At 41.1% G+C, this 15808-nt stretch overlaps 1 protein-coding gene across 1 annotated transcript in view; it reads left to right on the top strand.

The window, feature by feature from the left end:
• NKD1 (NKD inhibitor of WNT signaling pathway 1) overlaps positions 1–15808 on the top strand; it is a 143180-nt gene that overhangs the window by 99068 nt on the left and 28304 nt on the right. Inside the window, exons 5-6 of the mRNA XM_073604988.1 lie at positions 5295–5398; positions 14358–14453. Of these exons, the coding sequence (XP_073461089.1) occupies positions 5295–5398; positions 14358–14453 (200 nt within the window). The remainder of the gene's footprint in view (positions 1–5294; positions 5399–14357; positions 14454–15808) is intronic.

The following is a 15808-nucleotide window of genomic DNA, read 5'->3' as shown; positions in this document are numbered from 1 at the left end:
AAACACCCCCACAGCATGATGCTGCCACCACCATGCTTCACTGTTGAGACTGTATTGGACAGGTGATGAGCAGTGCTGGTTTTCTCCACACATACCGCTTAGAATTAAGGCCAAAAAGTTCTACCTTGGTCTCATCAGACCAGAGAATCTTATTTCTCACCATCTTGGAGTCCTTCAGGTGTTTTTTTTAGCAAACTCCATGCGGGCTTTCATGTGTCTTGCACTGAGGAGAGGCTTCCGTCGGGCCACTCTGCCATAAAGCCCCGACTGGTGGAGGGCTGCAGTGATGGTTGACTTTCTACAACTTTCTCCCATCTCCCGACTGTATCTCTGGAGCTCAGCCACAGTGATCTTTGGGTTCTTCTTTACCTCTCTCACCAAGGCTCTTCTCCCTTGATAGCTCAGTTTGGCCGGATGGCCAGCTCTAGGAAGGGTTCTGGTCGTCCCAAACATCTTCCATTTAAGGATTTTGGAGGCCACTGTGCTCTTAGAAACCTTCAGTGCAGCAGAAATTTTGTTGTAACCTTGGCCAGATCTGTGCCTTGCCACAATTCTGTCTCTGAGCTCTTCAGGCAGTTCCATTGACCTCATGATTCTCATTTGCTCTGACATGCACTGTGAGCTGTAAGGTCTTATATAGACAGATGTGTGGCTTTCCCAATTAAGTCCAATCAGTATAATCAAACACAGCTGGACTCAAATGAAGGCGTAGAACCATCGCAAGGATGATCAGAAGAAATGGACAGCGCCTGAGATAAATATATGAGTGTCACAGCAACGGGTCTGAATACTTAGGACCATGTGATATTTCAGTTTTTCTTTTTTAATAAATCTGCAAAAATGTCAACAATTCTCTGTTTTTCTGTCAATATGGGGTGCTGTGTGTACATTAATGAGGAAAAAAATGAACTTAAATGATTTTAGCAAATGGCTGCAATATAACAAAGAGTGAAAAATTTAAGGGGGTCTGAATACTTTCCGTCTCCACTGTATCTACAGCTCATGATACATTTGCGTGATGGTCACTGGAAAATAAAAATGCTCCTTACATTTGTAGTCTTAGGAAAAAAATCCCCACCACCACCGCTTACTGATAGCGTAAAAAGATCATTGTTGTCAGTGGTTACTTATATGAGAGGCTCTAATGTCTAATGTTACTTACATTTGTGGTCCGTATCAAAATCCCCACTCTTACAGATGTCTAAAGCCTCATTGGTGTCAATGGAAGCTTTTCTGAGAGGCAGAAATTGCTACTTGGTCAAGGAACCCTTAGTAACCTCTGGAGGAATCCTGTAGGGTTCCATGTTAACTTCTGTTGAAAATGGCTGCTCTAGAGGGACTCCAGTTGAGAATGGCTGCTCTAGTGGAATCTTGGTTGAGAGAGTCTGCCCTAGAGTAGTCAGTGATATCACAGTCAAATGTGGTCATTGACCACTTTAGAAAAGTCTCTTCAGAAAAATGATTCATTGTCTTGTCTATTCTATTCTCAGATCATATTCTTTATCTGCCTTTATACTATTATATTTACATATGATTAATTCTAAATTGCTGAGCTGGCAAACCAAAAGGGGTATAACAAGTAGAACATGCTGAATGATTAGTGTCCCAGCAGCTGAGTTTATCTAAGGTCAGTTATCTATGTGTCAGAAATAGGTTCTCATGAATATGAAGCTTGTTGACCTTTATCATTGTGCATCAGCTATTATATTTGGAAGTGCATCTTCACTGTTCTACTGGTTGAACTGAATGTGTTGTGTGAATATTTCAGTTCTGTAAAAATGCTGGTATCAACAACCAACTTGTTATATCCTCCTCCAGGGATTTGAAACCAGATGGTGGGGTCACAGCTGTGGTCCCAGCACATAGTTATTGTGCACCTCTGTACTAGTTACACATCTGCATGTCAAAAAATGAAATGCATCAAACCTTTACTACAATAGTACAATGAAATAAAAATATAGATTTAAAGAAGATATCCAGGTGTTCCCTCCTGAAATATTAGATGTTTTTGTTTCAAGCTAGGAAGTCACTTACAATAAAATATGCAGCTATGGTAGATTCCACTATTTCTCTAAAATTTTCACATCCTCACTGATCAAAAGCGAATCTTGCTGCTATTTGTACATAGAATCCAGTCTAAAGCTGATAAGATCCCACATCTTTTTATAGTTGGTGAAGGAGAAAGTGCTTTGATGTTTTCAGGGAGGAATAGAGGGGGTAAGATTTTCCATATGGGTGTTTGGCTAACACAACAAACACTGTTTAAAAATGTAACTTTGCCTAATTAATTAGCGATTCTGTTTAATACCCGTCTGATCTCTGTCCAACAAGGTATTTTGAGCCTTGAGAAAAAAGAACTTCAAAGTGCTGGTTAAGATGGTCTGAACAGGGGTGTTAACCTCTTTAGTGCTGGATGTGTGCCAGTATCTCTACCAGGCAAACAATTAGATAATAACTTCCTTGGGCATAATAGCACCCCGCAAGCTTAACAGTGTATCTACTCAAATATTTTAAAGCAAACCTTTTAGAATGTTCTTTCTAAGGGATTTGCCTTTTAAAGTGCAAAGTCTTAAAGTGAAACTTCAGCTGAATAAAAAAACATCCAGGTGTGCTACAAATATGTTTACGTCTCGTGCACACAGGGCTTAAAACCAATTCTTTAACAGGCGTTTGGCCTTTTTTTTTCAGCCTGTAAAAGCATCTCTCTGTTGGCCTGTGTGTCCGTTCATACATAGGTTTTTACAGGCTGATAAAATAATCACCAGTGTATTCAGGAGAGGAGCTTTTAGGCAGAAAAAACACTTGACGTGCCTAAACTTTAGATGCGTTTAGTGCTTGAGCGTTCATTCAAGTGGACAGAATAAATTAATATTCTGGCCAATGGAATCCACTGGCCACTGAACACTTGATGTGCCTTAATGCGCATGCAGTAATTTTTAAGCTTCTTTTTGTTAGGAGTAAAAGGCATCCAGAAGAGGCCTAATTGCTAAAAAAAAAAAAAAAAAATTGGTTTTGTGTTGCTTTAAATAGTTTGCTTGGGCCAAGCTTACCCAAACAAACTATATATTTCTAAGAAATGTGGCAACTTCCTGTCCTGTTCCCTGGACAAAATCAAATCGAGCTGAGTGCTGCTCAGCCATTCACAACAAGCCTTGTATTTTTATGAATAAATACAAGCCTTTCTCTGATTGGCTGAGGTGGGGAGGTGGGCAGATGACGTTACACTTTTTTCACTTCAGCCTTTCAAAGGAAGCCTTGTATTCAATGATAAAATATAAGGATTCCTTTGAGTAGCACTCAGCCTGGCTCAATTTTGTTCTGGGAATGGGGCAGGATGTCTCAGTACCACTGCTAGAACTGCTGATGCTACATATAGTTTATCCCATCAGCACACCTATTAGTAAAGGAAATAGTTTGTTTGGGCCAGATTAGTCTGAACAAACTTATTTAAGGCTGATCTCCATGTTTCAGTCAATTGACTATAGGCTAGGCGGGACTCTTGACGATCTGGGCAGACATCATATGACATCCTTCCAACCTGCTGCAGGTACCATGTGACTGCTGTAACCAATCACAGCAGGTCACATAACAATTGTAAATAATGGCTTCCTTTTCAAATCGTTTATTGTGTATAATTGTGTTGCTAGCTGTGATTGGTCACAGCGATCACATGGTACAGACTGGGCCAATTTCAGCCCATCAGTTCTATATGATCAGCTGTGCCCAACCACAGCTAATCACAACAAAACAAACTGAATGAATCAATTTTCTTTCTGTAAAATGCTTACTTATAGCAAGGAAATTCACTGCTATAAGCAAACATAATGTGTAAAAAAAAAAAAAATGATCACGTCCCCAGAGTAGTACAATGTTACTATGGTAACATTATATTGCTCTGGTTAAAGTGTGTTAAAAAAATCATCAAAAAAAGAGAAAAAATATATAATAATAAATAAATAAAATGTAAAAAAAAGTTATGTTTTTTTTTCATACTGTCACCATTCACTGTCCCTGATCACACCGCTGCACCAGTTATATGATGATGCTTTACTGTACTGGTGACAGCATGTAAAATATATATATACACACAGTATCTCACAAAAGTGAGTACACCCCCTCAATTTTTTGTGAATATAATGACACTTTGTTACAATGTAAAGTAGTGAGTGTACAGCTTGTACAACAGTGTAAATTTGCTGTCCCCTCAAAATAACTCAACAAAACTCCTTTTTGTGAGATATTGTATGTGTGTGTGTGTGTATATATATATATATATATATATATATATATATATATATATATATATATATATATATATATATATATATATATATATTATACATTTCTTATTTTTTCAAAAAAGGCCTCAAGAAATGATAGACAGTACATCAGGATTGATCAATTTTCAGATATATACCATAGCTTGTGGACTTTCCTACAGACTAAATAATATACACTGATTTGGGTTATTTTCACAGAAAGCATTGGGACACCTGCCTTTACACGCACGTGAACTTTAATGGCATCCCAGTCTTAGCCCGTGGGGTCAATATTGAGTTGGGCCACCCTTTGCAGCTATAATAGCTTCAACTCTGTTCACAAGGTTTAGGAGTGTGTCTATGGGAATGTTTTCTTCCAGAAGCAAATTTGTGAGGTCAGGCACTGATGTTGGATAAGAAGGCCTGGTTAGCAGTCTCCGCTCTAATTTATCCCAAAGGTGTTCTATCGGGTTGAGGTCAAGACTCTGTGCAGCCAGTCAACTTCTTCCACCCCAAACTCACTCATCCATGTCTTTATGGACCTTGTTTGTGCTAAGCGTTGCTCAGCCCGACTCAGTTTTGTCCTGGGAGTGGGATGGAAAGTCTCTGTCCTGCTGCCGGAACACAGCCCTTATACTGAAAATACAGAGGCTTCATACATTTTATATAGCACTCACAGCTGCTTCATCTGTTAGTGAAGTAAATAGTTTGTTTTGACCAGTTTGGTCCATAAAACACTCAGACGTAGAGATTAGCTGTAAAGAGACACAAAACCTGGAGTTAGTCTTGAATAGGTTTGGCTTGACTTCCCCAGGACTACAGTGCAAGTCAGAGCATGGATACTTCCATCAGAAACCAAGAACACGTGTTTGTTGCCTAACAAATTTCCTTATATTCAATATAACGACCACAACTAACAAATAAAAGAAATGACATTAAAAGCAATGCTTGTGATGTTCTGGGAAGACATAATAAAGATCAGGGTACTAGATGATGTATATTAATTCTGTTTCACATGATTTCTTTATGTTCTAGTTGCTCTCCCTGCTGAGAAGAGTGAGGGACTTTTCACCTGTGAAGAGAAAAAAACAGGAGAAAGGGATACGGATGGATGTGCAAAGAAACAGCTGAAATTTGAGGTATGCTTTTCTTCATTGTTTCCTTTTGTTTCTATTGTCTTTTTTATTTGTAGGTTTTTTCAGTTTTATTTCCTTAACTAACCGTGGCCATACTTTATAGTATGGCCATAGTTAAAGTAGTTGTAAAGGCAGGAGGTTTTTATCTTAATGCATTCTATGCATTAGAATAAAAAACCTTTTGTGTGTAACAGCCTCCCTTAGCCCCCTTATATTTACTTGAGCACCATCTCTCTCCAGTGATGTCCCCGAATGTCTAAACCATCCAGAACACTCCTCCTGATTGGCTGAGACACAGAAACGGCGCCATTGGCTCTTGCGGCTGTCAATCAAAGTCAGTTGGCCAATCAGGGGAGAGGGGTGGGGCGGGGCCGGGCTTCGTGTTTGAATGGACACACGGAGCTGTGACTCGGTTCGGGTGCCCCCATAGCAGGCTGCTGAATGTGGGGGCACTTGATATGTGGGAGGGGCCAGGAGCAGCAAAGAGGGACCCAAGAAGAGGAGGATCAAGGCTGCTCTGTGCAAAACCAACTGCACATAAGAGGTAAGTATAACATGTTTGTTATTTAAAAAACAAAACAAAAAAACAAGACTTTACAATCTAAGGATCTCACTTGTGTTAACAAACATTATTAATTTAATCAAACACAATAACATTTAGGTTGCACTAAGCTGTGGTTTAAATAGAAAAAATATATATATTGAAGTTTATATTCTTAACTCAAAGTTCCTTCTATTGTTCTCTGTTTCCTCCAAATATCCAAATTCCTTTTTTGTTGCTGTTATCCAATTTCCTGTTAAAAGGTGGCTGCGTTCGTTTTCCATGGTCCAATTGTATGTAGGAACGTAGCCACCCTCTTTTGCTCCCAAGACGGACTGTGGGATAGTGGGGTTGATTTACTGAAACTGGAGAGGGCAAAATCTGGTGCAGATGTGCGTAGTAGCCAATCCACTTCTAACTTCAGCTTATTCAGTTAAGCTTTGCAATAAAACAAAAAACGGGAAGCTGATTGGTCTCTTTGCAGACCTGCAGCAGATTTTTTTTCAACCCCAGTGTGTATAGAGTAGTGCACATGACGGCAATTAACATGCCCTGCTCATTCCAAACAGAAGTGAAGAGGAAAAGAAAGGTTTGGGGGCTCAGGAGGACATTACAAGAAATCAGAAAAATATAGTAAAAAAAACAATTTCTTAAGAATCAGTGTGTATGGAATATTGTTTTGGACAATAAATACAACTTTTATGGTCATTTTAACCACTTGCTTACTGGGCACTTAAACCCCCCTCCTATCCAGACCAATTTTCAGCTTTCAGTGCTCTCACGCTTTGAATGACAATTACTCAGTCATGCAACACTGTACCAAAATGATTTTTTTGTCCTTTTTTTCATACAAATAGAGCTTTATTTTGGTGGTATTTGATCACCTCTGGGTTTTTTATTTTTTGCGCTATAAATGAAAAAAGACCGAAAATTTAGAAAAAAAAAAAAAAATTTTTCTTCATTTCTGTGATAAAATTTTGCAAATTAGTAATTTTTCTTCATAAATTTTGGCCACAATTTATACTGCTACATATATTTGGTAAAAATAACCAAAAATTTGTGGAAATTATTTGGTCTGTGTGAAAGTTTTAGAGTCTACAAGCTATGGTGCAAATCATATAAAAATTATCAAATCTGATGTACTGGTGGCCTATCTCATTTCCTGAGACCCTAACAAGCCAGGAAAGTACAAATGCCCCCCAAATAACCCCTTTTTGGAAAGTAGACATTTCAATGTATTTAGTTAGAGGCATGGTGAGTTATTTGAAGTTGTATTTTTTTCCCACAATTCTTTGCAAAATTTAGATTTTTTTTTTCCCCCACAAAATTGTCATTGTAATAGCTTATTTCTTTCACATGGCATGTGTATACCACAAATGACACCCCAAAATACATTCTGCTACTCCTCCTGAGTATTACGATACCACATGTGTGTGACTTTTTCACTGCCTGGCCACATACAGAGGCCCAACATGCAGGGTGCACCATCAGGTGTTCTAGGAGCATAAATTACACATCACATTTCTCAACCACCTATTACATTTTGAAGCCCCTGGAGCACCAGGACAATGGAAACACCCACAAAATGACCCCTTTTTTGGAAAGCTAACACCCCAACGTATAATCTATGAGGCATAATGAGTCGGTTCATTTTTTCCAGAAGTTTTTGAAAAATGTGGGGAAAAAATGAAAACTCATTTTTTTTTTACACAAAGTTGTCCGTTTATAAGATATTTCCAACACATAGCATTTGGATAGCAAAAATGACACCCCAAAATACATTCTGCTGCTACTCCTGATTATGGCGATACCACATGTGTGAGACTTCTACACAGCCTGGCACATACAGAGATACAACATGCAAGGAACACCGTCAGGTGTTCCAGGGACACATAGCATGCACATACCAAGAATTACACCCCAAAACACATTATGCTGAGCAAAGCGTAAACAAAATATTACCTGTGGTTGTAGTAGCGCAGTTGTACACAGGAGGATAGCACTGGTCCAGGCAGCAGGCAGGGACTTGCTCAGCAGCGATGAACACAATTGTCCAGGCAGCAGGCAGGGTTACTGTCCATATAAAGTCCAGGGTCAGTGCAGGCAGAGATATTTTCAGCAGTGCCAAAAATATTGGTCCTGTTAGTAGGCAGGTCCATGTGGTGCGGTCAGTGCGACAGGCAGGGGCATGACGGCAGTAAGTCCTACAGGCAGAAGTAGGGCCTCGTTCAGGACAGAATGGGGACAGGGGTAGAGGCTTCTCCCACCCAAATCTCTTTGAAGCCTCCGAGTCTCCAGACCCTAATCTAGGATTGAGAAAACAAAAAAAATTGTTTTCTCCATCCAGAAAAACAATTCTGGAGCCCCTCACATATGTGAGACCCCCTGTGTTGAATCCCACTAGTCCAGTAGCAGGGTACAAGATCAGTCCAAGAGGCAGGCAAATATGGTCAAACAGTCCAAGGTCAGTTCCAGATCAGGCAGAGGTATGTACAGAATCGTTAGGCAGAAGCGTGGTCAAATAACAAGCCAGGGTCAGTTACAGAGGAGGCAGTGGCATACGGGGTGTGAGGGTAAATTGCAGGAACGGAGGCTTACGTTTACCATACTTCACTAATAATTTATTGAAGTATGGTAACGGCGAAAACATTCACCTACGAAGAGGCCTGGTTCAGAAGGACATTGTGCACAATAAAAAAGATGTGTCTCTTCTGAATCCTGCTCTGGTACACACCTTACATTTTTTTTGCCGTCGTTGGCCTATTGGTTTGGGAGGGATTTTATCGGGAAAGTGGGGATTTCCATGAAGGTATCATTGTGGATTGAAGACCACATGTAGACATCTCTTTTGTCCCTCCACTTCACTGCCAAAATCTCGTTGTTTCGTAGACTTGCTGTTTCTCCTTTTCTCAATTTCTTATTGACCAGACTTTGAGGAAAGCCCTTCCGGTTGAAAAGCCTGTCATAGTTTGGGTCATTTCGGGGAGGGCACTGGGTATTGTCATTGAAATGAAGAAACCTCATTATCATGAGGTATCTGTTTCTGGGCATTACCTTGGAGAATACTGGCATGTGGTGGAGGGGGTGGGTTGACCAATAGGACATCAAAGTTTTGTTTTTTTTTTAGAGTCCCATATTAAATGTGAGCCCTAAAAAAACCTTCAACTCCTCCACCATTAGGTCTCTCCACTCATAGGGACGGGCATAGTAGGACGTTGGATTATTCAAAATAAATTGCTGTGCATAAAGGTTGCACTGGGCCACAATATTTGATATGATGTCTTCGGTAAAAATTAAATTAAAAAAATGTATTGGGGAAAAATTCTCCGTGTTCACCTGGACTCCTGGCTGGGCAGTGAAAGGGGGAATGTTGGCTTCTCCTGAATTAGGAGGAAGCCACAAGGGGTTCTGCAGGGCATAGGGAAGACTGGCATGGGTCCTTGGCCTTTCTTGCCAAAGCACTGCGGTGCTGGTGGATGGCACTGCGGTGCTGGTGGATGGCACTGCGGTGCTGGTGGATGGCACTGCGGTGCTGGTAGATGCCACTGCCTCCTCACCAGAACGCCTTCGTTTGGTGGGCCGAATATCTTCCTCCTCTGAGTCACTCAGTGTTCCACTACTGAGGACTGGCTCATAATTTATGTCCGACTCAGAATCGGATTCGGAAAGGGAATCCGAAAAAGAGAGCTCCCCGTTGCTCTCGTCGGCCTGGGACAATATTTGGTACGCCTCCTCGGAGGAAAAGCATCTTTTGGACATGGTTGCTAAGCCTGCACTGATGGGCACTGATGAGGCGGCACTGATGAGCACAGATGGGCACTGAGGTGGCACAGAGGGGCACTGATGAGGTGGAACAGATGTGCACTGATGAGTTGGAACAGATGTGCAGATGTGCACTGATGAGGTGGCACAGGTGGGCACTGATGAGGTGGCACAGCTGGGCACTGATGAGGTGGCACAGATGGGGCGGCACAGATGAGGTGGCACAAATGGGTACTAATAAGGCGGCACAGATGTGCACTGATTGATTGCACAGATGTGCACTGATTGATTGCACAGATGGGCACTGATTGGCACAGGTGGGTACTGATTGGCACAGGTGGGCACTGATGAGGTGGCACAGGTGGGCACTGATGAGGTGGCACAGGTGGGCACTGATTGTGCAGATGGACACTGATCACCGTTGGGCAGACAGGTGGGCACCGATTGGCACAGGTGGGCACCGATTGGCACAGGTGGGCACCGATTGGCACAGGTGGGCACTGTACTGTTGGTGCACTGTACTGATGGGGTACTGTAAAAACGTTTTTGTAACACTCACAGATCGCTGACAGTTTCTCTCTCTCCTCACACGCTGTCTCTGTGTGAGGAGAGAGAGCTGGCAATGAGATATGATCTCAAATGTTTACATTTGAGATCATCGCTCATTGGCCATGGCGATCGCGCTGTTAATGGCTGCTGTGATTGGCCATTTACAGCGATCTGTGATGCCTGTGTCCAAGGGACACAGGCAACACAGAATTTCCCCGATGTGCGCTCGTGAGTGCGCATGGGGAGTGAGGAAAGGGGAGGCCGTCATATAATGGCCTCCTGGTAATTGAGATCCGCGCTGTAGCCGTCATTCGGCTAAGGCCGGATGTCAGGTGGTTAAAAGATAACTGTAGAGATGCCACATGTAACAACATGTAATTCAACATCTGGTGACCCTGGGCTATCTTGTACATAAATACATGGTCAGTGCAGGAAATGTATTCTCTAGCACCACAGTCTGTAAGCAAGATTAAGTTTTCTGATACTGGTCATATAGCTAGTGCATATTAGGGCAGATTGACATGGGTGTCAAAAATGCTGCATACAGTACATATTAAACATATATAGTTTTATGTGCATCCATACCCAGCCCAAAATCAGGCTATGGGCCCATTCAGACAGCAGCACTGAGAAGCTTGACCTTGCTGATCTCTTACAGTGCATTCATAAAGTATTCAGACCCCCTTCATTTTTTGCAACTTTATTATGTTGCAGCTTGATACTACAGTTTTTAATTCATTTTTTTTCATTAATTTACACTCAGTACCCCATATTGACAAAGTGAACACAGGATTTTAAAAATGTCTGTGACTTTATTAAAAAGAAAAAAAATGAAATATCACATGTACTTTAAGTATTCAGATCCTGTACTCAGTACTCTGTTGAAGCACCTTTGGCAGCAATTACAGCCTCATTTCTTTTGGGGTATGACGTGACAAGCTTTGCACACCTGGTTTGAGGGATTTTATTCAAATTTCTCAAGCTCTGTCAGGTTGGATGGGGATCGTCGGTAGACATTAATTTCCAGGTCTCTCCAGAGATGTTCAATAGGTTCAAGTCAAGGCTCTGGCTGGGCCACTCTGGGATATTCACAGAGTTGTCCCTAAGCCACTCCTGGTTTTGGCATGACATAACGTTTAGAATTGAGGCTAAACAGTTCAATCTTGGTTTCATCAGACCAGAGAATCTTGTTTCTCGCAGTCTGAGAGTCCTTCAGGTGCTTTTTTGCAAACTCCAAGCAGGCTTTCATGTGTTTTTGCACTGAGGAGAGGCTTCCCTTTAGTCACTCTGCCATAAAGCCCAGAACGGTGGAGGGCTGCAGTGATGGTTGTACTTCTGAAACTTTGTCACTTTTCCACACAAGATCTCTGGAGCTCAGTCAGAGTGACCATCACATTCTTGGTCACCTCTTTTGCTAAGGCCTTTCTCCCCCCATTGCTCAGTTTGGCTGGCTGATCAGCTCTCGGAAGAATCCTGGTTGTGCCAAACAACTTCCATTTGAGAATTATGGAGGCCACTGTGCTCTTGGGAACCTTCAGTGCACCAGAAATTTTTTGTAGCCTTCCCCAGATTTGCGCTTTGCATTAATCCTGTCTCTGAGCTCTGTAGGCAGTTTATTTACTTCATGGCTTTTGCTCTGATACATGGTTGATGCATGAATGGAATGCATTGTCGGCTATAAGGCGTTTTATAGAGAGGTGTGTGCCTTTCCAAATCATGTCCAATCAATTGAATTTTTCACTGATAGACTCCAATTAAGGTATAGAAACATCTCCGCAACGATCGAGAAAGAAGAGGTACCTGAGCTAAATTTCAAGTGTTCTTACGATAATGGTCTGAATACTCTTGTCAATATGATATTTCAGTTTTTCCTTTTTCATACATTTGCAGATTTCTAAAAATTTGTTTTCACTTTGTCATTATAGGATACTAAGTGTAGATTAATGAGAAAAAAATTAACTTAAACAACTGTCTTATCAGGAAGCAACCTAACAAAATTTCAAAATGTGAAGGGGGTCTGAAAATTTTATGAATGCACGATATATGCGGTGGCAGAAAGGGTAGGCTTTAACACCCAGCCCCTGCACATATGCGTCCTGTTGCCTGAGGTTGTATGCTAAGAGCACACTCCCACAGAGCTCAAATATTACAGAATCCGTGTCACCTCCTGAGCATTAAAGGCCAGTTAATGCTCCATTCACAATTTTGTGTTCCGTGAACATGCACAAAAAAAGTGCAATTCTACATGTTCACGGAACCACAAAAAAATGCGCGTTGCACTTGTGCCATTAATTGTTACTGACGCCCCAAACATGTACATGTGGGTTAGTTCACTTTTTAATTTTTTTGTGAAAAGGTTACACTTTAACGGAAAGTATAGCGTATATTTAGAAAGTGCATATTCTGAGATGATATTGCAAGGTTTACCTCAAAGTCCATTTTATATGACTTCTACATTTACAAATTTGCAATTACTCTATTTATTGAGATAACATATCAGCCACACAGGGAGTGTATTGTTTTCAATTAATTGGGTATCACTGCAAAGCAGGAAGCCTAAGCTGTATATTTTAATAAACAAATATGGCTTCCCCCTCACACGTCCATGTATAACTAGAAATGTATACACAGAAACGTTTTTAAAACATTAACAACCACTGATAATATTATTTATATGATGTTAAGCTCTTTTACATCTTAAAGGGTGCATTGGACTCAGAAATATGCATTTGTAGAAAAGGATGTGAATATATAGCAATGTTACTGCTACAGAAGATAGAATTGATTGTAGCACATGTGTTGTGTTATTACTTGTGGTGTTCCCTTGCTTCTTTAAGATACTTTTTATCTCTGATCCAGACCTCCTTCTTTTGCCCCTGTTTTAGCTTCTCCTAGAAAACTAGCCTAGTAGTGAGTACCATGTAATGTGAGACTGGTACCGTTTGCAATATCTCAGGCTGGCTTATTACAGTCAGGAGGCTTTGAACTCAGTAGGGGACACAGACTCTTTAGAACTGCCAGAGGGAATGGATTTCAGTCAGCAAATCTAGCAGGTAACTGGGCTGCACACAACCTGGGCTATTTTCAGCAGTTTACTTTGCTGGTTCAACTTGATGTATTTTAAGCAGCTTTTTACTTGCACTTTATGACTGAGAACAATATAAGGAAGGAGTTAACAGGCCATTGGTTATACGATGTTGTATTAAAGGAAAAAATGCTTGCAGGAAAATATAGGACAGAGGTTTCTGTGATTATGCTTAGGCCTCTTGCAGACTGCAGCTTGAAAAAGCTCAGTACAGCTTCTTTTTTTTTTTTTTTTTACTGAGCTAAAATACAGCCCATTAAGGAGTGTAAACAAGAGCCATTCATTCTTCAGTAAAAGAAAAATCTTCATTTTTGGTCAGTAATTTATGCCTCATGAGTGCATGGGCGCGAGTCAATTTACTTATTGCGCAGAACAAAAATGCCGAATAAGTTTTTGTGCGCGTACGTGAATTCACATAAATATTGTGCAAACGCATATGTGCGAAAAAGCACGCAAATACATGCAAAAAGAAAGTCTGAATAAGTAGATGCTTAAACAGGAGTATCGTGCAAGGGGCCTTAATGTTTTTCCATGAGCTTCTCAGCTTAAAACACAATTTCCTGACGCATATAAGGTACTTAAACTGTACGTTCATTTTTATCAAAAGGCACACTATGCCTTCCTGTATGGGTATAGGATGACATAGCGTGCCTAGGCGATCTGAGCGGAAGTTCAACCCCCTCCCGCAACCTCAGGTCCCAGGAGGCTGCAGGTGCATTGAGAAAGTTCTGCTTGTGTAGTGGAAAGTCACAGCAGGCTTTCCCCTTCCAAGATGGCGTACCTGAAGACTGGTGAAGAACCGGCCTGGGTGAGGACAGGGCTGGATCCCTGGACTGATAAGTGCATGATTATTAAAGGTTAGCAGCTACAGTATTTGTAGCTGCTGACTTTTCATTTTTTCCCAGAAAAAAAGATCATCTTTAAGTTATCCAAGGATTTACTGTTTCTTCAAAGAGTCAATGACGTAGCAGTTGCCCTTTCTATCATAGATACATTAAACTGACTACTTTAATTGACATGTTTAGGAACTTCAGTGTGATGTTTCCGTGGAAGAGGACAACCGACAAGAATGGACCTTTACATTATATGATTTTGACAACAGTGGAAGAGTTACACGAGAGGTAAGACTTTTCCTTTGTTTTGTGAAAAAAAATGTAAAGACAGTATGCCAAGTGTAGTTCCTCAGGTTCCTATCCTACTCAGCACTGCAATGGCAACTCAGTGAAGGTGCCTGCAGACAATTGAAAATATTCACCTAGTCCAGCAGCCTACACTTTCCTGTGCGGTATTTGATTAGAAAAAGACTTTCCTCAGGTAAGTCTGTTGCTAACAGTGCTCTCCCTTCTCAGTAGGGTACATACATGCAAGTTTGCCAAGGGCAATGTTGTATGTTTGTACAAATATATTCTGTTAGTAAGATAGTTTGATGGTCGTACATGACCAGCTAACTATAACGTTTGCCATAATGTTTGTAGGCAGCTTACTTTTCTACTCTTTTCCTGTCCTTAGTCTGTTGAAGTGAAATGTATAGAGAATTGTCTTCATGAAGTTAATGCGAAGGTTGTTAGAAATTACAATATTTTTTCATCTTGGGTATGACTGCCCATGAATGGGTTATGAAATTAAGGAATGTCCACAATTACAAAACTTGCAATTATTAGTTTATGTCGTCCTAAGTGAGCAGTAATAGCAACTAGGGCAGATGAATAAAATTATTCTGAAATATAATCAAGATTAATATAACATAAGCAGCTAATTACTTACCATATATACTCGAGTATAAGCCGACCCGAGGCACCTAATTTTACCACAAAAAACTGGGAAAACTTATTGACTCGAGTATAAGCGCAGCTACTGTAAGTAGAAAAGAGGGTCAACAATGCCCATTTGCAGCCATAGGTCCCCCTAACTTCAAACTTGGTAGTTAAGGGTTCCTAGATGCCTCCTAGCTGCAGCCAAAATTTGGGGTCATTGGACCCAAAGGGTCCCGAAATGACATTGCTGCAGATGGACACAGTTGACCGACTTTGGGCCCCTTTATCTCAGGGCCACTTGATGATAGGAACCCCAAATTTGGTGTGCAAACCCAGTGGAACTAGCACTACAACATAGTCAGGGTTCCTAACATCAAGTGGCCCCGAGATACGGGGCCCCAAAGTCGGTTCGGAAAATGTCGAGCACTTTTCTGCAGCAGAGAATGACATTTTCCGAACCGAATTTGGGGCCCTGTATCTCAGGGCCACTTGGTGCTAGGAACCCCAGCTTTGGATATGTTGTAGTGCTAGTTCCATTGGGTTTGCACACCAAATTTGGGGTTCCTACCACTAAGTGGCTCTAAGATACGGGGACCCAAATTCGGTTCGGAAAATGTCATTCTCTGCTGCAGAAAAGTGCTTGACTCGAGTATCAGCCAAGGGGGGCATTTTCAGCACAAAAAAAGTGCTGAAAAACTCGGCTTATACTCGAGTATAAACGG

The sequence above is a fragment of the Aquarana catesbeiana genome, linkage group LG11, assembly GCF_042186555.1.
Source record: "Aquarana catesbeiana isolate 2022-GZ linkage group LG11, ASM4218655v1, whole genome shotgun sequence".
Taxonomy (NCBI): Eukaryota; Metazoa; Chordata; class Amphibia; order Anura; family Ranidae; genus Aquarana; species Aquarana catesbeiana.
Note: the sequence above shows the minus strand (reverse complement) of the source record. Positions and strands in the feature narration are given on the sequence as shown.